This window comes from Temnothorax americanus, unplaced genomic scaffold (genome assembly GCF_048541705.1).
Source record: "Temnothorax americanus isolate GAGA-0224 unplaced genomic scaffold, ASM4854170v1 Scaffold26, whole genome shotgun sequence".
In the NCBI taxonomy this organism is placed as follows: Eukaryota; Metazoa; Arthropoda; class Insecta; order Hymenoptera; family Formicidae; genus Temnothorax; species Temnothorax americanus.
This window is the reverse complement of record NW_027509401.1, coordinates 1,597,639-1,623,466: the sequence shown is the minus strand read 5'-3', so window position 1 is coordinate 1,623,466 and position 25,828 is coordinate 1,597,639. Positions and strand designations below refer to the sequence as shown.

General features: G+C 40.5%; 1 protein-coding gene across 3 annotated transcripts in view; it reads left to right on the top strand.

Annotated features, from left to right (window-relative positions):
• The window catches only part of LOC143899202 (nephrin), a 213,679-nt gene extending 191,196 nt beyond the window's left edge, over window positions 1-22,483 (top strand). For 2 of the 3 annotated variants that reach the window (XM_077409282.1, XM_077409281.1), the window contains 6 exons: window positions 5,268-5,427; window positions 7,008-7,358; window positions 12,736-12,999; window positions 18,864-19,103; window positions 20,560-20,672; window positions 22,191-22,483. In XM_077409282.1, the coding sequence (XP_077265408.1) occupies window positions 5,268-5,427; window positions 7,008-7,358; window positions 12,736-12,999; window positions 18,864-19,103; window positions 20,560-20,672; window positions 22,191-22,259 (1,197 nt within the window). In that variant the 3' untranslated portion in view covers window positions 22,260-22,483. The remainder of the gene's footprint in view (window positions 1-5,267; window positions 5,428-7,007; window positions 7,359-12,735; window positions 13,000-18,863; window positions 19,104-20,559; window positions 20,673-22,190) is intronic. The other variant, XM_077409283.1, reaches the window with a different exon arrangement.
• Window positions 22,484-25,828: the final 3,345 nt, after the last annotated feature.

Here is a 25,828-nt window from a genome sequence, read left to right as displayed (position 1 = left end):
TCTAGTATCTTCTTTTTCTGCTCCGCTGCGCTTTGAAGCGCCAACTTTGATTTACTTCGTTGCATTTTCCTGCTCGGTAAAATTATTACCGATGTTCAAGTTCTCGCGAAGGATTTAAGAGCCCGATTCCGCGATGTGGTGAATTTTTGGAGATGGCGGCGGGGTGGATCGAGTAAGTTCGCCGCCGCCATTCGAATGGAATTTTAGAGCAAGGATAATTTGGAATGTCTGCAGCCATTCGTGCGGCCGCGAGCGTCGGTGTGCACTCTCGTCGAAATTATTGTAAATTTACGAGCACCCCGTTGTCACACCTCCCGTTCGACGGCCCGCATCCCGTTCTGCTCGTCGAACCGAACCGATAAATTGCCCAGCACGAATCACCGGCCGCGCCCGCGCCGTTGGTTTACCAATCCGTAAAAACGTCCGTACAACGAAAATTTTATTGTAAACGGATGACGCGCGCGCACGCGTGTGCATGCACACGAACGTATCGTTCACCATCAAGTGAAAATTGCGGCGACTCGTTCACAATGACGAGACCCACGCTTTAGTCGCGTCCTTATCAAAGATTCAGAATTAATCCGGGCTTGACCAGCGTCGAGATTTGAACGCGAAGGACATATATTTAACCAGATTTTTGTTTTACATTATTCAGAGAGCGTACTTTAAATTACTTATCATCTTCCTCGTCATAATCTTTAATCATTAAGTACAAAGCATTTTCAAACTACAATAAAAACTCAAGAAGATATTTAAAAAGAAACAGAAAATTATGAAAATTTACTACGAATTTTATAATTTCGTTAAAAAATTCTATGATTTGTTTTATTTCTTCTGTATTTATTGCTCCTAGTTACAGATTGTAAAATATAACGTTACATACAAAATAAGTGCGTAATATAGATACAATTAATCATTGAGTTACTGTTTTATCAGTTTTATCACGTTGCTTTAACAGTTTGACACAATCGCATTTTTCACCGAGCGGCAATTGTGCACTAAAAGTTTCTTTAATTCGTATGGAAAAAAAAACGACGGCAAAGAACGAAAGGCATGCGAAATTCGATGAGGCGAGGCTGCGGGCGAGAATATTTTTTCCGTTGCTTGCGCGCGGGACGTTTCGCGCGAGCTGAAATCGTGCACGCAACCGAATCGTGCAGGTAGACAAGCATCATCCGGACCAACGGCGACAATTCATTCGCGGGATCGGTTCGCAGTTGCTGCCATTTCGTCTGGAAATCGAAAGAGGGAGAGAATTGTAAACAAATATTTGAATGCTGCTTTGATACTTGCAATATTATTGCGTTAAATGTTTTCCAGCTGCTCGTTCGTGCAACAAAAAAATTTGTTGAGAACCCGATTACAATAAAAATCGGGCACGAATCGGTTCAACAATCGGATATTTAAACGTTTAAACATTTTATTCTTCGTTCAAATATCACTGCTTAATACTGGTTGCTGTGGTACTGTTGGAATCGTTATTTCGTCTCTCGCTTTATTTGATATTTCGCGAAATTTCGTTACATTGTGTTACGGATACCGCGTAAAGGATCCGATCGAGCGGAACGTAAATCCGAAATCGGCGGGACATGATTATTATGTTAGCATTGCGGCATGCGTTACATAGCGCGCGCTATGATACAACATCATTATATCATATTATAGAGATGGCATTTCGCCTTTTGCGATGAATGGAAAATCGAATCTCCATCAATTAATGTCATCATGCGTATTTTGGGAATTTGAGACTTTGTCCAACGTTGGAAATAATTTGATATCGCCGGCTTTCGTCTCATCGACGGAAATACGATGAAAAATCGCTCGCACGAAACAATACGACAGAATTTTCTTGTGTTTGACGTTTTTCGCTATTTATATTTAAATATACGTTTCCCAAAATATTATCGTGTATATCTTTCGAATTCTGATTGTCTCTGCTTGCATTATACTCCGGAGTTGTTACGTCCTGCATATATCGTTCATTTTCAATACGCTATTAGATTGTTATCACAATTTTCATTTTTCAATTAAGATATCGTGAAATTTAAACTGGACCTAAAGTGTCAATCTCGTCTACGCTTCGAATCTCTGCTTCGTAATTATCCACGACGAATGATCTTCCCATCTCACAAAAGCCGCGATCGTCGAAAGTTAAAAAGGGGATTTGGCCCTTACTCATACGTAACTCGAACGGATGATGGCGGAACTTCTCGAGACGAGATGTAGGATACGCGATATAAGACGCACGTACCTATAACGGGGAGTGCTGTCGCGAAAACGAGGGGGGATGGAACTTATCGCTCCTGTCTCGTGCCCGCGTTCGTTGGACGGGGGAGGGCTTCGTGTATATTATACTCGGTGACGCGGATATATTCAGCGCTCATCCCGGAACGAGGCACGCGCTCGTATCACCCGGTCTCCGACACAGCTACGTATATTTAACGTCTAATACGACGGCGTCGTGTTACACGAGAATTCACGCGGTATCAGGATGAAGAGGGAGAGGGGAAGAGAGAGAAAGAAAGAGAGTCCTCGCCGTACGAATCCCATAGGACGGCAACCGTAGCACATCCTGGAGGTGGCCGTCGAAATGGGAAATTCCATTTGCGCCGCGAGAGTTTCCGAGATGATGGAAATAGTTCACGTTCGTTGACAACGTGTTATTTATCGTGGATTATTCGTTGAAAAATATGAATGCCTGACTTAGAAAGAATGGCTAAAGATGCTGTTATTAAAGGCACGACTATTTTTTGCAGGAACTTTGAAATATATAATAAGAAGGTATAATAAGGTATGAAAAAGGTCACTGGACTGTCATCTTTCTTGTGGAAAGAGGTGATAGCTTCTCACCTACTGTCAATTACTCTTGATCTGACTTGTTATTCTACTTAGTAGATTTTAGAGATTCTTGCAATCTCACTGTCTAATGTTTCCGAATCTTTTAATAATTAATTATACCGAGCTGCGAGGAATATATTTCTTCTCGTTCGCCATCGCGCGTGATATAATTCGCGCGAAATCGAGATCCGCGGTAGATTCGGCTGCTGCTATATTTGAAAGCATCTCAGCTTCTCGCAGGCGCTTAAAGCTTAAGACACCGAGATAATCGCATGAATGCGCATTGTCCGCCGCGCTTTACACGGCGATATCTACTGTCTCTCGCAAAGACATATTGCTTCCCGATCCAGCAGCGACGCCTCGCCTCGCTGCTGCAGGCGCCCGATGCGCCTCGGCACGTACCAGTTTCCGCTGAGAATGCCGAGGAGAAATAGATACGGAGCTCGTTACTCATCTAAAACAAACACGGCGAAACCTCTTCCCTCGTGGTCGCCGCCGCATATCCGCCTTCTCTCGACGTTGTTCGCAACTCGGCTTCGTTTGATCTTATACATCGTCGGAACATCCTTTTCCAGTTCGAACTAATTTCGACAAATAGACCGACTCTCTGTATTTTGCCGTCCATGTTAAGTCTTGTTTAGACTTGCGAAACTTTTTGCTGTACGTGATATTCGATTTTTCACGAAGGGAAATATTTTTTTTCCATGGCGTGGAAAAGGATTGTCATTGTATTTATCTTAAGTCAGTCTTAGGTCATAAATATTTGCACCAACTTTTGTATGAAACGCTTTCAAAGATATTTTTATCTTGTAAGGATTTGCATAAGTTAACAAGATTAACAAAGGTTAGCAGGTGGTTTAGCATTTTGGAAGATTGGCTTAAGTTTATTGTGACAAAGCTTAAGTATTCGAGGATCTCTTATACGTGCTACCGAAAAATACCATCCGAAATAAACGAGAACTCACATTAAACCGCATCGTGAAATTTTCAGTATACTTGCTTCGTATTTTCACTGGTACCTCGAGGGGGTGGAAAAAACGCGCCGTTATCTGGACTTCGTGATTTAAAGCGTGCAAATATTTTGCTTCGCAATCGCACCGATGCTTCCGCTCGAGCGGAATTTTTCTCTCGCACAATATAAATCCGCGCCGGGGAGAAGCGCAAAGCGGATATCGCGCTATCGTTCTCGAATGTTAGAGAGACAACAGCGAGTTGCATCTCCGATCCGTATGTGTGAGAAAGAACGCAGTTAGAAAGATTAAAAATAGAAGATTAAAAAATTACATGATGTTTTAGATATATTGTATAAATAATAGAAAACCACAAACTCTGAAAGAAATAACGATATCGAGATATTTGTAATTTACAAACGATTAGAAGTTGAAAGAAATTGCCGATATTTCAGATAATAAAATCACGTTTTTAATTAATATTAAATACTTATGTTTTACGAAAAATTTCAATACAAACTTATTAACAAAATATTTAATGTCAGGAATTACAACACTAGAAAGAAGTGTTATTTCCAAATCTTGCTGAGAAAGAATCGCGTTCAAAATCTTCGTAGAATTACCAGACAAGAATGCACTTCCAATTTTTACAACGTTTTACACGCGACGGGATTCGGACAAAAAGATGAAGAATAAAACGGAAAATCGCAAGAAAGCGATGATAAAGACGGATGGAGAGAAAGGGCGTGGATAGGCGAGAAAGGAGAACGATAAAGCACAGGAAAGTACTGACGGGATTGTCGTAGAGAAGAGAAAGAGGAAGAGAGAGAGAGAGAGTGAGAATGTGCGGGAGAGGAAATAGGAACGAGAGAAGATAGAGGGAGGACAAGTGTACATCGTAAATCCCCTTTGTCCGACCTTCTCGAGCGGACGACAACCCGCAGCGGGCCGCGGTTGTTTCCTCCTGAGCAACGATCTTCGCGGAAGTGGCGTTGAATGCCAAGACTAAGACAAATTTGTTTATTTGCGACGGGCAACAATGAGAGCGGTTCAGTCTTTGCGGGAATTTGATGCAAAGGGAGAGAGCTGCGGAAAGGATCAGACGCGAAGCGATCAATATCTATTATCCGATAATCTTGCGGACGTCTTTAGCGCATTAACATCCAGGAAATTGTTCTAAATTTTTTTCTAAAGTTCCTTCTAGACCCACAGATTGGAGCTTGTAAATTTGTTCTAAGTAATTCGTAATTTGTATTAAATAATTCAAAGCGAAATAGAAATGCCTTTCAAGCCCAGGCTCAGGCTGGACTAGACTATCGCGCTGTCAGGGAATATTGTATACGTAACGCTAGTTAATGTCATTCAAACTAGAATTACATTACATTGAAAATTCACGTAATTCAGGATTCACGTTGTTTCTACGTGCGCGCGACATGGCAGTTCTTTAACTCAGACATTCGATCTCGTTTGCTTATTCAGAGGGAGGAGCTGCATCAGAACGTCACCGCCGGCGTGGTGCTCTCGGACCACTCGCTGGTGCTGCAGAGCATAACTCGAGAGTCCGCCGGAGGGTACACCTGCATGGCTGCGAACGTTGAGGGCCGCGCCAAGTCCAACGTAGTCAATCTCGAGGTTATGTGTAAGTATATTTTACGCGCTCTTACCCAACGATGAGAGAAGGAGAGAAAGAGAGAGAGAGAGAAAGCGGAAACCCTTGTGAAAGCGCCGGTTAATTGGCCACGGTGGCACGGAATTTCCTACCATGTGGAATGCTAGTAGAACTAGCTGGTTTTTCGCCGACAGTTTCTCGTCGCGTTGTTCGGTGATCAGAGTTCAAAGTTGTTTGAAATTCAAAATAAAAAATTTGGAAGCCTAGAGTTAAGATTGGAGATCTGGGGTACGGAGGAAAGAGATTTGAGAACAAAAATGGCGAGAAATAGAGTGGCGAAACGCGCGGTCGATGCGATTTAGCGTTCACCTCCCTGCGGCTCTTACCTCGCGGCTGACCACGAGCGCGGCCGCTACTACTTCGCCGATATTTCACGGAATATCCGCGCTGTCCCGCGTAAATCCCCCGTGCTCCGATTTTGCAGTATCGGAAAGTATAAATAAAACGGCCGGTTTTACGTCCGCGGTGGGCCCCCGCGGGGGACAGTTATCGATCCTTCATCCGTGCGGACCGACCTCCCCGCAGCCGCGTTGTAATATATAACGTTTATGCAAAGAAATCGCGCGAAGCCGGATCTCTTATCCGACGCATGTTTCACTGCCGCTGCGCGCGACGGCGCCGCAATATTTTTTGGAAAATTTAGCGCATGCACCCGCCCGAAATGCGGCATATGTAGGTTCGTAGCAGCAAATGTTGCCACAAGTTGTAACTTCTTACCGGCGCTCTCACCTGGCGCGCGTCGATTTAAAAGCTCCGCGAAAAAGCCTGGAAATTTGAAATACACCGTGGGCCATTTATCTTAACGATATACGTGCATATATATAATTAGTTTTTGTTCCGAAACGCTAATGGAGATACATATACGTCGGTTCAGTGAACTGGTACGTTTCAGCGACCGTATATTTCACACACATGGTATAATTATTAATTAAATTGTCTAATAAATTGTGTACCCACTTGCACTTTGCGGTAACTTACCTCGCGTGTATTTTGGTCAACCGAACATGCATAGCTCGTATCATACCGTGTATTACGCTAAATTCAATGCGCTACAAACAACCGTTATTCTTGAATATACATTATGTATAATGAGTATTATATTTACTAGTTATTAATGTCCGTATGCTCGTGTAACAATATTCCATTATCGTAATAATTTAGAAATGCATTCTATATTAAGAAAATTTACTTATAAATTAGATCGTGGTTAATTTAATGGTCTTCTAATTCCCCAGCCATTAAAATTAATAATAGCAAAATAAAAAGATTGAAAATTCTAATGCAAAAGTTTGTGACGTATGTCCATGTTATTTTGAACTTTTATAGCATCACGATATCCATTATGTCTTTCTGAAGACAGTGACAATACGCTCTTAGCTGCATCTTACTTTCAGAATTCTCGGTGTTTACACTTATCTCATTGTATAAGTTTTACACTTTTCGACTTTTCCTTTCTCGTCATTTGCTACGTATATCTCGATTATATTGTTCTCGTGGATTCCTGTCCGGAATACGTAGTAAGGTGCCAAAATCCATACGTTATGCCGCAGTCGCGCCCGTTTGCAAGTACGTGCTGAACTCGGGCGGAGGTTGGAGGCACCAAAACGCCACCCCGCCGCCGTTCAACGTGCCCGAGGAGGTGCACGGCGCTCTCAAGCACGAGACCATAAGTTTAGTTTGCGAGGTCGAGGCCAGCCCCACCAATGTGACCTTCCATTGGACCTTCAACAGCAGCGGCGACCTCAGCGACGTTCCGTCCACCACCTACGCCAACGAGGGCACAACCAGCAGGCTTAATTACACCCCGGTAACCGATACGGATTACGGGGTCCTGGGTTGCTGGGCCAGCAACTCCGTCGGCTCTTCCAAGCAACCCTGCCTCTATCAAGTCATCGCCGCAGGTTCGTACGAGTTTAGCCCGCTACTCCCTTTTTTTGTCTTAATTGCTAGCCCCTAAAAAACGTTTACAACTTTCCACGCGCGGGTAATGACGTGGAACGCATATAAATTGTAAGCACAAAGAATTGCTTAGTTTACAGGTTACAGGATGTGACATCTTTTATACATCTTTTAAACTTTTTTATAAATATTCTGTTAATAATTTGATTATAAAAAGTGATATTATTAAATAGACGTCACTTGGTCAGTATAAATTGTATTTATTTTTGCTTCTCGCTAAAACTTAATTTTTATATCAGAACTGATTTGTTTCAATCTATGACTGTTTGTTCAATTCAAAATACTATTAAGTAGAGAGGTATGTAAAAAAAACAGAGCAGATTTACAAAATCCACAAACTATCGATTTCCATCGCACAACAAATATTCAACAACGCAGGTTCAGTTTTTGCTGGAAAATTGTTTATTGGTTTAAATACCTTCTTGCAATGATTATATGAAAACGTATGTTTCACAACGTAAAAATATTATCCTCCTAACAGACTTATTTATGAATTCTACCGAACAAAAAAATGCAGAATTTATATAATATATATAGAAGTTTAAAAGATCTTTTCATTCTGGAACGTTCAAGTTCCTTACATTTATCACATTTTTATAAATTGCAAAAAATAAATGAAATAGAGAAATCCCCATGTGCGTTGCATGCATAAACTTTTCATTCGCCGGTTTGTAACTGCTCATTTTTCGCAGAGAATAATTTTTAATTATTATATCCGCGTTCGTGAAAGTTGAATAACACAGATCGTGTATTTTTCATATTTTGTGATGCGTCGCGGAAAAGCTGTTTAACGCTAAAGCAGCATGTTTAACGTATTTAACTATTTATAAAACTGACGAGGCAGGCTCCCCAGAGCGCGACAATATTATTTATTCGAGATACGTGGGCCGCCTGATTGCTAATTATTATCAATTGTTATATCGTTTCATATTCACCGGACGGCGTTATTATTATGCGTACAAATGTTAATCCATAATTAGCGGGGACGTAACTATTATTGCATCTGAATAATTTAACAGTTTATAGCGCTATAATTAAAGCCATCTTTTAATTAATTTTGCAATTAAGTAACATAATACCCGCAGAGCCATATTATAAGCCTACCACAATAACTTACGCGTCACGCAGGCACATAATATTTGCAAATCAGCTTATTGAAATTCAACATGTATTATTGAGTCTACATTTGCAAATATACAGATTACTCCAAGTTTATTGCAACGACTCCAAAACGCAAAATTTTCAGCTAGCTCGAAGTCAACTCTTTTCTTTTTTTAAATAGGCATTCCGTCGAGCGTCATATTTTTCTCAATCCGTATTATTATAAGAACTCCTTATGCGACATGGATTAATACAATTCTAACGAACGGATTAAAAATTGTAATGCTAAACATGTACGCCTTTCCACTCGCGCCACGATTTGCGCGAAGACCGCAGAATCCGGGGATCACAGGAGACGGAGAACGGTCGAGGGAATTAAGAAGAGGACAGGAAGGAGGAAAAAGAGAAAAGAAAGAGAAAAATGCGACGTTGCACAACGAGAGACGCCACGCTGAAATTCACCCGCGCGTTTTTTTGCGGGAATTTAATGAAAACCGTAATTGAATATGTTCATTACGAGGTATAACGCCTGTCGCGCCGCCGACCGTCGTCCCGGTTCCCGGATCCTCGGCGCAGACCGGGAAAAGTCTTGTCCGTTCCGTGGCCCGTAAAAGTTCCTCGCGTTCCCGACGTCGCGTCGGACGGACGGACAACCAGATCGATTTGGTCCACGGGATGTAGCCCGGAAGCGTCGCGGACTATACTTTCTCCGTTTCGCCCCGCCCGGTAATTGGACGCGTAATTTATTTCACGCGCCGACCCGATGCGCACCTTACGTAGTTACCGGAACGGCAATTTTCTCACGCGCAGCATCTCCCGCGTCACGTTGTTTGACTATCGCGTCGATATTAGTTGACAATTTCGCGATACACCGCTCGAATAAATATTATTGGTATTTACAGTATTTTGGTGTAAACGAGTGTTGGCCGATATAGGTATATACAATTAATCACATCCATCAGAGTATCCAGAAACTCTCCAGCCTCGATTCGAATAGTCTGTCTTCGACATTAGAAAATTTACAGATGGAATTTTTGTTATATCTCATTGTTTTCTTCTTTGCACGTTTAAAACCATATATTTCTGATAATCTTGTTGCTTTTAATTATTATTTTGTGACTGAATAAACCTGGTCTTATAGAAAGACGATTTACTAGATCTGAATGAAAATGTCAATAGAAACGGAAAATTGCATTGAAATTATTTTCTGCCGTTTCACTAGACTCTCTTCTTTATCGATATCGGAGTAGCGATAGCTCGCGAACATCTTTCGTCCGATGCGAGCAGCAGCGTAATTTTCAGTGACGCGAGTATTCGAGGGGAACGATAACGCGAGATGGTAAACGCGCAAGTGCCAGCATTATTTCTCGATACATCTTTTCTCGTATAAGCCGGTCTTGAAAAGATCGCAAACAAGAAGCGCAAGGATGCCAAGATACCGCAATGTAGCGTGTAATCTCTGCGTTGAGACGGCCGCGAAGAAGCGGAGTGATAAAGGTCGACCTCGATTCGTGCTCTCGGCTGTAGCAGTCATAAATTTATTGTAAATACAGAGATGTCCTAGAACCGTCGTCGCTCCTCATGCTTTCTATTCTTAGGGTGGAAAAATGTCAAAGGAAACGAAGAAAAATTCGTAGACGTAAACAACGGTGATAGGGTTTCGAGAGCACTCTAAATATGAACTGAACATAAATTCCGACTTAATGAACAGAATGTAATATCGCGGCTATGACATCGCGCTAGACGATTATGCCAAAATGTGAAACCTCAATTATTTTTTCGGGCAACGACTTTTAATAAAGTCGCGCGTGAGTCGCGACTGCTCTTAATTGAACTAGTTATTTTCTTGCATTTTTTAATAAGAAATATTAAGTCCGTCTGAGAAAACGTGCATATGTAATATATATAATAATCAAACATCTAATCTTTATAATCAATTAAAAATTTTTTTAAGAGAATATTATTTTAACCCAGAATTTAATTTAGATTACTTCCAATAATAGAGGGAGTTATGATGTTAAAAAAATTAAATATAATCACAGGTAACATTATATGAAATTTCAGCTGAAAAAATAATTGACTGCGAATTTTGTCGAAAAATACGCGGTTGGAGTTAAGTGGGTCAGCGTACTGTAAAAGCCCGTATTAAATTTTCTCTAAATTTAACGTAATTTTATATATTTAAGGAAAACGAGAGATAATTATGAATTACCGTTTTTATCCCTCGAGAACGGAACGGCGCGGCGGCCTCTTGTACGCGATATGAGCACGGATAATAAAGCAGATAACAAAAAACAAGCGCTTTAACCGGTGCTTTAATCCACAGCCGCCGTCTGTGAGCAACGACGGTGCTATTAGCCTTCTTCTTCCCCTCCGGACCATTTTCTTCCGTTTTGCACTTTCCGGGAGATTAGCGATGGCAAAAGCAATTGCGCAATGCGCAACGGAAACAAATGCAGCGAAACCGTGCAATAATGGCAAGAACACGCGTCGACACTGCAGCGCACCACGATGATTTTTCGTGTTGCACTTCGCGCAACAGCGCGCGACGTCTATCGAACGCGACGCTTTTTGAGAATTTGCGAGAGAAAAATCGGTTATTTTAACGCTATCTCCAGTTCTATTTCCGAGAAAATGGGAAAACCTCGGTTGCACTGGTCTTTTCTTATCCTGAGTGAAAATGAATCTTTATATATACTCACGTTTCTTTTATTAATACCGTAAATTTTGCGGTTAACTAAAAATTATGATCGAGAATATAGTAAACTAAATTTATTTTTATATATTATAATGATTCCGGTTATCAATAACTAAGTAAAATTAACTAACGTATATAAAACCGTATATATAATACTCTTATGGAAAGAACGCGCAAAAAATGGAATAATATAAGGTATCATTAAAGTGAATGTTCTTGTAGAAATAGATTTTTTAATAAAATTTCTTTTTTGACAAGTTAATATTATCCGATTATTAATAAATAATTCTAATATCCTCGGGAATGAGAAGAAGACCGTAAAAGGGTGCATTAATGGCAATGGCGGTCGGTAGACTCTTTCGGTCGCGATTATTCGCGTGGGTTTTCGGTTAATGCACCACCGCGCACAGTCGATAATACACATAATTTTATTGCCCTGAAAACGAACTAGTGTCGCGGCGTAATTTTCAGCGAGCAATAAAACGAAATTTGCGCGCCATGCAACGATCTCTCTCAGTTTTTCTCATATCCCCAGAATTTCGATTTTTGTAAAGTTATTTAACGCTCTTGTCGTAAAAAGAAAATAGAGCAAGGGGAAAAGATTAACATGCGACATAAAATAAAAATTAAAATAAAGCTTAAATAAATGGAGGTGCACGAAGCTGTATGAAATACATAATGAAACATTATTAGTCGCATGTGCTAAGAAAAAAATAACAATTACGTTAAACAAAAGAATCAGTTTTGCTAAATGATATTTGGACACAATAAGTACGATATGTAAATACTGTTGTGTTTTTATGTGCATAACAACGCGATGCGTTTTTACTAGATTATTACCAATAGTCGATTTAACAAATATTGTATTACAAAATATTTTTATCAATTTTTTAGAAACGCGCGACAAAATATTGGTGACGTTTTTCCAGAATTTAATTGTCGCTTTAAATTTTTAAAAATATGATATTTGTTATTGATATAAATAAAAAAAGTCGAAAAAAATTATAAAATATTTTTTTATATTCGTGCGAGATGCATAATTCGTCAAATTTTGTCATGAGAAATAAATTTCTGTCAATATTTTTTTATTTTGCAAACGTATATCAAAATTAAAAGAAAAGTTTTTAATTCTGAATATTAATAATAATAATATTTAATCAAATAATATTTAATATATATAACTTTATAATTCTATTTAATAAATTAGTAATAGTATTATTAATTATAATTTAAAAAAAAACGATTGATGAAAGTGAAGTAATTTCAGCTTCTATTTTCTTATACTCGCATGTCATTTCGTTGAAGCAATCATGTTTTCTTTCCTCTCTTTGATACGTACTTGTCCAAAGCAGATATAAAAGATAGAATGCGAGGACGAGAGACAAGATGAGAAGGATCTTGTTTGAAAAATAAACACGTATTTTTCCTTTGAAGGCATCCTCGCGATCTCTTTCGCTAATCAGGGATCGCGCGTTTCCTCTCTCGCTCTCGCGATCTCCAACGTCACATTTTGTTCGCAGGCAGACCTTACCCGTTGCAGAACTGCACAACTTACAACATGAACGGTTCCTGGGTAAGGATATCCTGCGTCGAGGGATACGACGGCGGTCTGCCGCAGAAATTCGTCGCCATCGTAGGCAAACGGCGGCTGGAGTCATCTCATCCTTTCTGGGAGTTTCAAATGCTTAAGCCGGCGAAAGTCGCCCTTTACGCGGTAAACGCGAAAGGCTCGAGTGAACCGTACGCCATAGAGGTCGTCTTGAAAGGGGTAGCCAAATTCACCGGTAAGTTTTCGTCAAGTGCAATCAGGACACTCACCGCCGAAGTAACGGTGAGATAACTTACTTAGAGTGCTTTGCCGTGACGATCTTAGAATGTTTGGCAGTTGACGATGCAATCCGAAAATAACCGACCACTTGTCGTGGAATAAGATCTGACGTTCCTAGTATCGGCAGTAAGTTTTATTTTAGCCGGTTATATTAGAATTAAAATTAGAAAAAAATTAGAAAAGTAAGTTGAATAATTTAATGTCAAAATATATTATTCAAAACATGTGTTTTATAAATTGTAATCACACATTTCCTTTGCACGGCGAAACGTTAAAGTAAAACGTAAATTCTCTCCTGTAATATGCATGGGTTTGCACAGTTCATACGGTTGGCACGGTAAAAAAAGGTTTCATAAATTATACATAAAAATCTATGGAAAACAACTCTGGAGAAAATTCCGAGAAGCTCTCCTTAATCCTTTCAATCGCGATGCAAATAATCCTGAGTGCATAGAATCGATGCACTGGAGCCAAAGCTTTTTTCCTCGTTTCATCAGGCGCTCTTTATTCCGTTTTTGAGGCTGACGTTCGCGTCAAATCGCAGCTTATCGATCGGCCAGCCGGCCGTGCGCCTGTTATTCGAACTTGGGCAAAAATACGATAGTGGTAAAAATAGCGCATATCGCGCAGGGAATCCGCACTCTAGCGACTCCCGTGTATAAACTTCCGCATTGTTAAAAAAAAAGGTGCTCGATAAAAAAGGTGTGTACTGTAGAAATTACAGTGATGAAGGGTTCCGCTTTGTTTAACTACAAAAGATCCCGGACGAACATGGTTTAATAAAAATGGTGCGCTCACAAATTCCGAATGTCCGCGAACCCCACTTTTTTCCTTCAAAGGAAGAAAGTGCAAAAAATGTAGTTACTGGAGAATTGGTTAACAAGAATTTACTTCGTACATTCATACATTTTTAAACACATACATGCATCTCGATAAATAAATTATACAAAAATTGAACCGAAAAAATCATAAGTATTAAAAAATTATACTAAAATTGAACGTAATAATAACAAATCGCAGTACCTATAATGCTTTCATCTGGATATATGTTACAAAAATGTACCGTAATACCGCGACGAGTTATTCGTACAGAAATTCCCAGCGATAACGCGCTGATAATTTATACGTTCGACTCACTTTTGTCTTGTTCCCGTTCGCGGGATTCGAAGAACAAGCGCGTCAAGTTTCGGCCTTCAATTTAGATGACCGTGACGTTATCTCGACCGGAAACGCTGGCGGCGACATGCAAATGATTCCTGTTGAACAGTTCGCCGCGCTCGCTAGGTCAACCCTGGTCTAGCTCGTTGCCGGTTTCGCTGAAACACGCGCGGTCGACCCTCGCGCAAAATTTATGAGCGTCAAAATTTATGAGCCATTATTATGCATTCTGCTCTCCGCCACGTCCGCATCGCGTCCGCTCTCCTCCATTTTCCCGACACCCGCGCGCTGGAGGCACGATTTTCGCTAATCGAAAACGATCGTCGCTTTCGTTAATCCTTTTGAACGTTCGACCGCAGAGATATGATAAGGATGAGCCCGCAAATGCAACTCCTGAATTATGTACGATCCCCCTTTTGATATGCAAAATGTATTGGGAACGTCACGGTCTTTCTTCTGAAACTTTGGTCGGCCTCAATCATCGCGATGTTAATTTTCTATGTTAAATATTGTAGCGAGCAATTAAAATACGAAATTAGAGCTCTATTGATATAAACTCAGCTTGAAATTAACTGATAAATAAGATTTAATGATTAATTGTAAATATCAGGTTGCTTTTCCCTGGTGAAATAAACCAAACGTCGGAATCAAATAAAAAATTCACGCGACTCCAACCCGGAGGCCAAACTCAATGCGCGCGCGCACACAAACTCACTGCAAAAGCTTCAAACATCAGATTAAAAAATTTTTTTAAGAAAAAGACTTTTAACCGATTAGGAGCTACAGTTAAATGATATTGAAATTAAGATAGTATTGGATTCTGAAAAGAAAACATCCTTATACTTATCAGATTTTAGGTTTAATTATATTTTAGCGGCATAAACACAGCAGAGAGGATGTTTCATTTAAGCGCTTGCTTTGTAACTTGCCGTTGTCCTTTAATTTGTCGAGAGGGTCGTCGAAACTATCAATAAGGGAGAGGTATCGCGAAATCGAGACGCAGGTCGCATACCACAGTATCTCGTTTTAACGCAAAGCAAAGGGACACGGTCCTTCGTTTACGGTTAAGAGAAAGGAGGAGTGTGTTCCGTCGTCAGTATACGACGTCCTTTAATGTATTCCATCGATGCTTCGTTCGTATTCAATTACAAGCTCACAACCAATGGAGAATAGATGCGCTTTGTGCTTTGTTAATTAGCATTTAACTGGAACTTGATTGTTAATTGAAAACAAATTAGCTGGCCGGTTGTTTGCGCCGTCGCGGCGTCGTTCCCCGATGCAACGCGCAACTTCGGTGGATACCTGTTTACAAGGTGATCGAATTACAGCTCTTGGCTACGACACTCGCAATTTATATCAAGTGCTCCGGAAAAGTATTCCTCTCGTGGATCTCCGATCGACTTACAGTCAAAGTTTTATTAACGAAAATATTGGGATAGCTTACACACTGCAATGTGAACGCAGTTAAAAAGAAATGGGTCTTAAATTAAGCTTTTCAGCTAATATTAGAAACAGCTTTTATTAGTTTTGGATTATTTATTGAGACGTCCGGCGATGAAAATTTAATTATTGTGAAAAAGATATTTGATTAAAAATTTATAGCTGCAAGGATTAGCGACAGCTCCGATTACTCCGTCGTAATCCTCCGACTGCGAGCGTGTGATATCTACAATCTTCGATTAATTCCAAGCGAACTTTAACAGAATCTTAATATAAAATTTCAGTTACCGCGAAGCAGGCCAAATTAGGACACTTGTAAACTTTCGAACTACGCAGCGAGAATTCCTGAAAATTTCCCGTTTTTATCGCGTAAGAGGTCTGATGAAGTCTCATAGAAGCGCGATATTTCCGTAATTACAGGAAGTTCATCTGTGCCTTTGTGCAATCCGATTACCTCAAAAATGTTACATTCACAGCGCTTTTTGGAACCCACTCGATCGAGATGTTCGCCGTTAGTTAAATTTTTCTCGAGCGGACTTGCCTCGTCCTGTGGGGAGTGGCTCAGCCGAAGGAGAGAAGCGGTAACTTTACGACGCTCGATGTACACACGTACACACGCCCTTAAGGAGGGTCCACATTATCGAGCCAAACCGCGAACCGAGCCCCGAACCGAATCTCGAGCAGAACTTGCAGACGAACCTCAAATCGAACTCCATCGCGAACCGCGAACATGAGTTAAAATTTTTTGGAGTTAAATCTCGTATTGAAATTTATAATAAAATTTATATAAATTCTTAATACATGTATGCAAAATGCATATTTATATTTACAATCGTATTTTTTAACATTGCAATATATATATTATAAATTTATTGCGTATTTATCACAGGTTTAGAGTATGTTTATGCAATATTAATTCTAAATTTTGTTTTATGGTTTGAAAGGAATTAAGTTTTGAATACAGAAAAATAATAAAAGCACATATACATATATTCACTCACCTCTTTTCCTGTTTCCATACTTTTTTTATTTTTGCTTTTTCTTTTTGCAGAGATGCCAATATAATGTCGTCATCTTTTTGTCACTATCACATGTCACTATCACATTCGAGTTCTTTACTTATTTCTTCTTATAAAAAAAGTATGAAAACAAGAAAAGACGACTAAATATGTGTATACATATGCGTGCTTTTATTATTTTCTTGTATTCAAAGCTTAATTCCTTTTCAAACCATAAAACTATATATTTAGAGTGGTTACAACTATATTTAATATTGCATAAACACATACTCTAAATCTATGATAAATACGCAATAAATTTATAATATATATTGCAACGTTAAAAATACGATTGTAAATATAAATATGCATTTTTTTAATTGTTATAATGTTCGGGATTTTAGCGTCCCGTATATAATAATCTTTTCTGCTCATAATCACTAATTAATTTTAAACATTTTTTATCAGACCATTCCATTTTGTCTATCAGTAGACGTGTAGACTGCACATACGTGGATAGAATCAAATACAGCGACTGGGCAATTACTCACGTTTTCTTTCATCGTTCATTTTTTGTTTTTTGTCATTATTTGTCTAGCTCGAAGCTTAACTACCAGTCTACCACCCGACAAAGCGTGTAATCTGATCATAAATAGCATCTTTTGATGTTTCGTCGAAATACCGACTTTTGGTGGGACACTGCGAGCCAAACCGCGTATCATCAAAATCCTTGTAAATTCGTGGGGTGAGTACGCGATGGTTCGCACTGATGTTCGATTCGAGGTTCGCGAGCCTCGCGCGAGCCCGTTGGCTCGACAATGTGGACGCATGATCGGCTCGCGACGAAGTTCGGCTCGCGGTTCGGCTCGATAATGTGGACGCATGATCGGTTCGCGGCGAAGTTCGGCTCGCGGTTCTGCTCGATAATGTGGACCCTGCTTTACACTTACCCGCGTCGCGGTTTAAGCCGAATGATTAACGACGGCGCGAAAACGACTTCGGGCGCGTCGTTCCCGCAGAGAGCCGGAGCTATTCCTAATCCGCTGCTGCAGCTCTCTCTCTCTCTCTCTCTCTCTCTCTCTCTCTCTCTCTCTCTCTCTCTCTCTCTCTCTCTCTCTCTCTCTCTCTCTCTCTCTCTCTCTCTCTCTACCAGTCTACCAGCCACCGTCGCGCGCCGTTCCTCTCTCGCCTCTCTCCCGCGCGCGGAACGAGCGACTCACAAATCAGCCGCAGCGTTAGACCACCGTAATGCAACCTGCCACGAAGTTCGAAACGATCGACTCTGGGCGCCGCTCCTTAATTGGAAACAGATTACGTTCGTGCCGACGCGCGAGAGTCTGCCGAGGAGATGTCGGACAGGTAAATTGGAACGCCTGGTCGCGTCTGATCCGTGGCTGACCGCAGCTACTGCGCGAAATCTTAAGCGGGCGAACGTACGCCGCGCGCGAACATCTAGCGATTTATCGTGAAGGGATGCACAATAGGGAAATACGTCCTCGTTGAATAGATGGATGGATAGATAGATGGATAGCTCGAAGAGAAAGAGAGAAATTCAATTATTCAGAATCAGAAGAGGGCTTTAATAAGAGTGTGTTCAGAAGAGTTAAGAATAATAATTTTACGATATATAGAGTTTTACTTATTCAAATAATAAGATAAAAGAAAAAAAATTTTGTTTTAATACTTGAAACAGCGATACCAATAATAATTTATCAGTAATGATTGAAATATAATATATTTTCAGATTTATAATATTGATCGAGTTCTGTTTCTATTTCAAGGAATGCCTGATAAGAATTAAGGTCGATTGTGATGGAAATAAGAAAAAATTATAACCAATTGTCATACAACTAAAGCGCGACATTGATATCTCATATTTTTACATCCTTATTTTTTTAATTGTCAGGACCTTTTCTTAAATGCAGCTCCAAAATTCCTTAAAAAAGAGCCAGAATTCTGTAAACTACATCATAATTCTGACAATGGGATTATCTCTTCACGGAGGTAGACAATAGTATTTGCAGAAGCAATAATAATATTAATAATAATGTCTATAACGAATAAGCAGGGCGTACATTTTCTCTAATAATAGCGATATACCAGAAATACCCTACCAGAATGATAAAACACGTCTAGATCCTTATGGGGATAGTCATGTAAGGGGTTACCTTACCGACCATACGTTATTTATGGACTGGGGAATTAGCAGAGATTTCGTTCGTAGGCGAATCAACGTCCTCGACCGACATGTCACCGATTCTGATTGGACTTGGTGGCACGGCGACCGGTCTGGGGTTAATCGTGACCGGTGTGCTAATGGCACTTTGGAGGAGACACGCGGCCACCCCGGCGAAGCCGAAGCCGCCACAGCAGCCTAGCATCGCGACTTTCGCGGGGAAGGGCGAGGAGGAGGACGGCAATCCGGATCTCATACCTACGACGGCCTTGACCAACCATCTCACTGGTAAGCTCGCTTAAAGTGTATCCGTCGATTCGACGAATTCCCGTAAATTACAGATCAGTTCAATTAACGGGAAGTTCGAAAAACTTGAATTAGCTTCGAGAGAATGTTTGGGGGTTTCTTCTTATTTCTCTATTATCTTAGACTTTTAAAATCGATACGTTTGAGAATGCGTTATTTAATCTGGTCGTGAGAAGCAGAACAAACAGAAACAAATTGATTCTAGACTATTGAACATATTTATATAATATTAATCCGTCAGTTTTTTTTTTAACCGTTGCTCTTTCTTGTTAGTAAAACGTTTTGAAACATCGTGAGAAAATTTAGTATATCAAACGAGAAACCGAATCGTTTAAATCGCGCAGAGATTTTCCATTTAACTTTTACAAGCGTGCCCCTTTAAGAAAGGATCGGAGGCATATCCGGCCGGTGCATAACCGGCCACCCCATTCGCTGAGTTTCTAATATTTAGACTGATGGAACTGGCGCATTTGTATACGAGGATTTTAAGAATACCGGGTTTGGCCTTAGCCGGGACAGCATGCGTTAACGGTACTCTCAAGAAAATTGCACGTGCAATGTGAACGGTTCTAGTGTACCGTATCGACATATGCATACACGCGAAGCATGGAAACGCATGCATATTGTATACATAAATGCAGGAAACACATATGGTAAACTATGTGATAAAAAAAAACACATATGCAAAAAGTTCCAAAAAAACATAGCAGTGTTTTTCGAAACGAATCTGGATCACTCTTTCCTTCGCGGAAATTTAAATCCATAGAGCACTTGTTATAGTTTAATTAATATTTAACAAGAGTCGAATATGTGCTTTAAGGCTGAATAATTACAGTAAATCTTTAAAATGAATTCGCGAGATATCTTGGAAAATGAATTCTCGTTATACTCTCATTCGAGCACTCTTTCTCAAATCTACTTCGCCGAATCTAAAATTCAACAATTATGATATACGCACCCAACTTTTCACACTTCTACACTAGTAATACTTTGTTAAAATTAAAACTCGGTAATTATATGCAACGTTCCGTAATAAAGTTTAAAAGTAGTTGAACAAAAGTAATTTAATAACAGAGTGCCACAGCTTCAAATAAAATATTCGCCGATCAGGTAACAAACGCAGATTACTTGCAAGATTAAAACGTGCTTGTTTTTTATTAATTATCGCCGGACATAAAACCTAGTTCTTGGATCATTTCTCGATTCTTTCCACAACGCGCTCTATCTAAGCACCCTCAATTTTCCATCGCGAACGGCGAACTTTCGGTTTTCGCAAACAAAACAGTAAGAAACGATCGGAGAATGCCGTCCACGCAGAAAGGAGCGAGCGCCGCTAAAGTTGCCACCGAGAGAAGTTCAAAATACTTTGCGAAATCCGCGAGCTTACTTCAAACCGATTATACGATTGACGCTAAGTCCGTCCTGGGACTTCTTCCAGACAGAAAGCTTCCTCGTTACGGGTCCCTGCCACGAAGACCACGTCAGCTGGAAGGACGCGAGATGTCCCACGACGTCCTAGAAGATTCAGATTATCCGAGAGCATCGCCGAACGTGAGTAATCCGATTTCATCTAAGGTATTGGTTCCCAAACTGCGGACCCCCTCGTTGAAACTACTCCTTAGAGAGAAATGCAAAAGCAGAATGCCTCTAAACGTTAAAAAGAGATTCTGAAGAAATTAATGCGATAAAAGTATTATACGCATATAGATTATAAAGTTTCTTTTATCAGTAAGTTTATTTTTATCTATTTGGAGTGGGAAAACAAGAGACAAATATATGTATTTTGTAAATTTTAAGCACATATGGTTAGATTAATCTTGTATAATTTTGTAATAAAAGAAGATCGAAGTTTTATCAAACTAGAGAACTTTTATATCGACAAATATCTACTATGACATTTTCTTGAAGGAGAGATGGATCAAGACGTTTAAAATATCTTCAAGAAATCTTTAAAATATTCAAGAAGGGCATGAAACCGCAGAATTTGGGAACCTCTGATCCAAAGCGATCTACGGCGAACGCGTATACCTGCATGGCTCCCCGATAGCCCCTAACACAGAAAACCACTTTCGAATTCGATCCAGTCTGCTTTACGATTCCGCTTATCGCCGTTTTCTTGCGAGCCAGATTTAGCGAACGAGAACGTTTCCGTTGCGCCTGACACACTTATTTCGAGTAACGGATGAGCATAATAATCCTGTCAAAATACGAAAGTATCTCGAGAGTCCACGCTTGTCGATGTTTTTCTCGCGATGCATTATGAATCGCAAAGCGCTTTTCTTTTTCGGAGATTTCATCCTACAATGATTTCTTATGTAAATTCTATATTACGGAAAAATATGAATCTTACGTTCCGCGTAATTTACTTTCGACGAATCTAAATTGCTTTCACATAACATGACATAAAGTTTATTTATTCGGAAGCGTATTTTTCAATTTCGGCTTTCCGTCATCGCGTTGAAAATTTGTGAGATATATCGCTGGTGAGATATATGCATATTCTAATATTATAAAAATATCATGTGAGAGATAAATAGAAAGAAGAGGGGGGCACTCGCTATAAAAATTCTATGCTGGTGAATAAGAGAAGTTTCTCGCGGATAGATCGAATTCAATTCCCGGTCGAAGCTTCTACATTTTTCTAAGTGATACCATATACCTCTCTACCGAGACAGGTCTTCCAACTTTAAACCCTAGACAAATATCTTCCAAATTCGATTTAACCCGGCAATAATATCGTATCAAGCGGCAACGATGTTACGGTATATGAGAACTCCATCGCGACTTTCCTCGATGCAATTTCAAGTGAAACTTCTACAACAGATACTTTATCAACAACAAATAACGAAACAATTAATAAACAATATTACGATCAAAACTTGTGTAAGACGAAATCTTAACCGTGAAAACCTTGAACCATGTCGCAGTACTTTTCGCTCAGCGAGAATCCCCCTCTTTTAGGGCAATGATTTTATTTTATTTTATACGGTCAATCAAGATCCCCCCTCCCCCTTCGAAGTCGTTTACTTTTTCGGATTCCTCACTTTATTTTCGTCTTGGTCTATTCAGACATTCTACAGTCTCCAAAGGCCGCACTCGGAGTCGATCAGCAGGAGCATTCAGGAGAGCTGCATTTAAGGGTCAAACGCCGGCCGAGACATTAAGAGAAGTGGGCGGACGACAGTCTAGACGGATGGACGGGAAAGATCCGGACGTCTGCTGCATCGCCTAACTTCCAGGTCGTCGACCATCGTTCAACAGGGTATAGAAGGCCCCTGGACCACGGCTGATGGAGACTGGGAGCAGGGAGACGAGGGAGGGAGGAGCCACACACGCTTGTGCCACGTTTTGCATGCGATCAAGCGTACCAAAGTCATTTATATAGCCACTTGATTCACACTACGCCTTTGTAAATATTGTATATAAATAAAACACTTTTTCGTGTTACAACCCTTTTTATGCCGCGTCTCATTCTCGTCGACAACGGATCATCGCCATCCTCGTCACCTTCGTCAGGTATGAGATCTGTATTTCTTTTTTCAGAGGAACGTATTAATTTTGTCATAAATTATAAATCTTTCACCAAATCAGATAAAACGCAAAGTGAACAAAAAATTGTCTTGGTTTCACGAGCGAAAATATAGATATGTGATTAGAATTTATGTAAAATATCTTGCAACATATATACATATATAATTTATATATTCCTATTTTTAATCAAATTTGAAATTTTAACGTGAAATTCCAAAAGCGTATTTGATATATTTTTCTCTCGCATATCTTTTTCGGCTTTTCAGCTACTCTGCGATAACCTACACTGCAATCTAATTTTCCTAAATCCGGTACCAAAGTATAATTTCCCGTCGAGAAATTTGACGCCGAATTTTTCAAGGATATATTAGTTCCGTAAATTGAAAAGCGGATTGCGCGGGGACATTTACTTTACACAAGCGCGCGAAATGATCCACTTATTCAAAGGTCCTCTGTCTGCCGCTTTTATGGAGCAATCCGTGTTTTCTTCCTACAAACGGCGACGGTACGGCGCGCGTTATCCCGCGAGGAAAAGCGCAACGAAAACGAAAACGTGAGAGAGAGCGGCATCGCGAAGTAAATCGCATAAAGCATAACTGCATTGCAGCGAGAAACTAGCAGCATCTTCACGGCCTCCTTTCACGCCGATTTTCCCGCTACGAAACGGGGCTCTTCTCGAGAGCGCGTCCTAAGAATTTTTCAGTTCTTTTATTTTCATAGCGTCTTGATGGCGTTCATTGCCGTTAAATGCACAGAAACGCTACTGTGGTTAAATTATTCACGATGTAACGAACAGCTTTCCGTTCTCAGATCCCTCCCAAAACTTTTTGTCAGTTCTGATTAAATTTTGCCCCAGAACTTAAAAATTGGAGTGAAATATTAGGGTGCCCGGAATGTTGCAGGAAGCTCGAATTGGCAAAATTAAATCTAATTAAATCCCAAATGATTAAAAATAAATCTTATCCCTTACTTTCATTTAATCCTGATGCTAAATTTTTCGACCAATTTATAACTAGTGTTTTAAATCATGAAATTGTTAATAGCGATATATCATGTTGATGGTATCGGAGAGAAAACATTCGGTAGATCCTTTGCGTCTGACGAACGACAGTGAGTTACGATACGCAAATTTTGTTCTCCTCGCCGGAGTATAGCGCTTTAATGTGGCGAATTTCAAGCTGAGCACGTAATTGGCCATTGGAGATGCAAAGTGCACCGTCTGCCATTCGCGTGCACAACCTCCCCTATGTCCCGCTATTGTCGATTTGCGTTTATGCTCCTTTCCCCCCTATGCTACCGAACGATGGCGGATAAAAATATGCGACAGATAAAAGCGCAGTAGTCGCGTATAACCGCGCAGCGGCACCACGACAGAGATAAATCCATATTCGCAGCTTAAACGTGCCTGTTTGCTCTAACCGTCTGATAAAAATAACGCGTGCGTTTAGCACGCATCATGCGACTCGCATGAAAATTGGAAAAATAGCAGAAAATGCAATTGCGATGTTCCTCGAGACGGAAAAATCAACGCAATCGCGACCCCATTCGAAAACCATCGATTTTGAAATACGTATACGTTAAAAATACGCGGTCTCTCACTTGCGTTTTATTTAACATTCATCAGGTTCGCGCGCTGGCGCGATCGTTTTATCAAAATAAATTCGTGTGTACTCCTGAAAATTGAAACGAGAAATCTTCGTTTGTTCGATAATTTACTCGGGGGATGAAAGGGGATCAGAGGACCGCGCTCTGCGGCGAATGTTCCGAGTCGCACGTGACGGGGAATGGCTCCTCCGAAGGAGTTAGCGGAATAAGTCGCGCGGGGATCAGTGCCAAACTCAAACAACGAATTTCGAAGATTCGGGCGAGGAGTTTAATCCTTCGAGCGATTACATCAGGTTAAAATATATACCGCGACATTGGTTCGCTTATATACATGTATATGTATCTGACCCCCTCGGATGTCGCCGCGACGCCGCCGTTACATCCATCTCAAACTGAAACTTTTATGATTTCACGTTTGGCCGCGTACGTTTAAGTTTGCGCGCATCACAAACTCAGCAGCCAGTCACAAGTGTCTGGTACATTTACATGCACGAAACTCTTCGGGTAACTTCTATTTCGCCGCGAGTCGCTCTCGCGGAAGTCGCGTTTGAAATTCATCTCATCGTTAAAGAGCGAAATGTTTCTAACGAGATATTCGAAAAATGGCCAATTCTCATTTTTTGATATTTTTCCGAAAGACAGACTAAAAACTTTTCGGATTTTATACGCTTAATTCGTACATTAGATAGAGTTTACGATAATTTGAGGGAACGTCGAAAGGAAGCTCTCGATAGATATATGCAGAAAGTTCAAAGAAGTGTTGGTATTCGTGGTATCCTGAAAAAAGCCGCATCCTTATTCCACATATTTGCCACAAAGGCATCATCGGATGCCGCGAGGGTTTCCACGTCGAAGCAAAATCCCGCAAGATCCGGGGGCTACGTATAAATCATCTTTACAACACCGAGCGCGAATAAAAACTTTGTTAAACGGCGCGATCATAAATCACCGGCGAGAAGAAGTCGACGAAGTTTTACCTCAAAACCGGCTTAAAGATAATGCATAATACGCGGAGACGCGCGCAAAAACGCTAATTGGTGGCCGCGTGGCCGCGACGCTTTATCAATCTCCGTTGCGACGCGAGCGCAATCAGCGAGCGAGACCGCCGGTCTCGCGAGAAGATCCCTCCCGGAATCCGAAATCTCTCGATGCGGGATTTACGGATGACCGCTGTAATTTGCTCCCGCTTCTGTCGGCGAAAGGACGTCGCACGGTGCTCTTGATTTCTCTTATCCCGGAGATTACGAGATCTTAGACGGTCTACAAATGTCACGCGGAAAAATCCCAGCTTCGACCGTCGGAAACGGCGACGAGTCCCCCGAGAGAACGAGAGAAACGTTCAGCGTGGAATCACGCGAAATAACGAGTTACGTGACACATAAGCTTCTCTGACAGTTGATCTGGTTGATCAACTTGATACTCATAATACAAAATAAAAAGTGACAACAATACGTATTGATAAATCATCATTTGTATCGGAAATTATTAAGGGTAATAATAAACTAATACATTGATAACAATAAATTACTAATATTTTGATAAATAATTACAATCGTGTATTATTTTCAAAC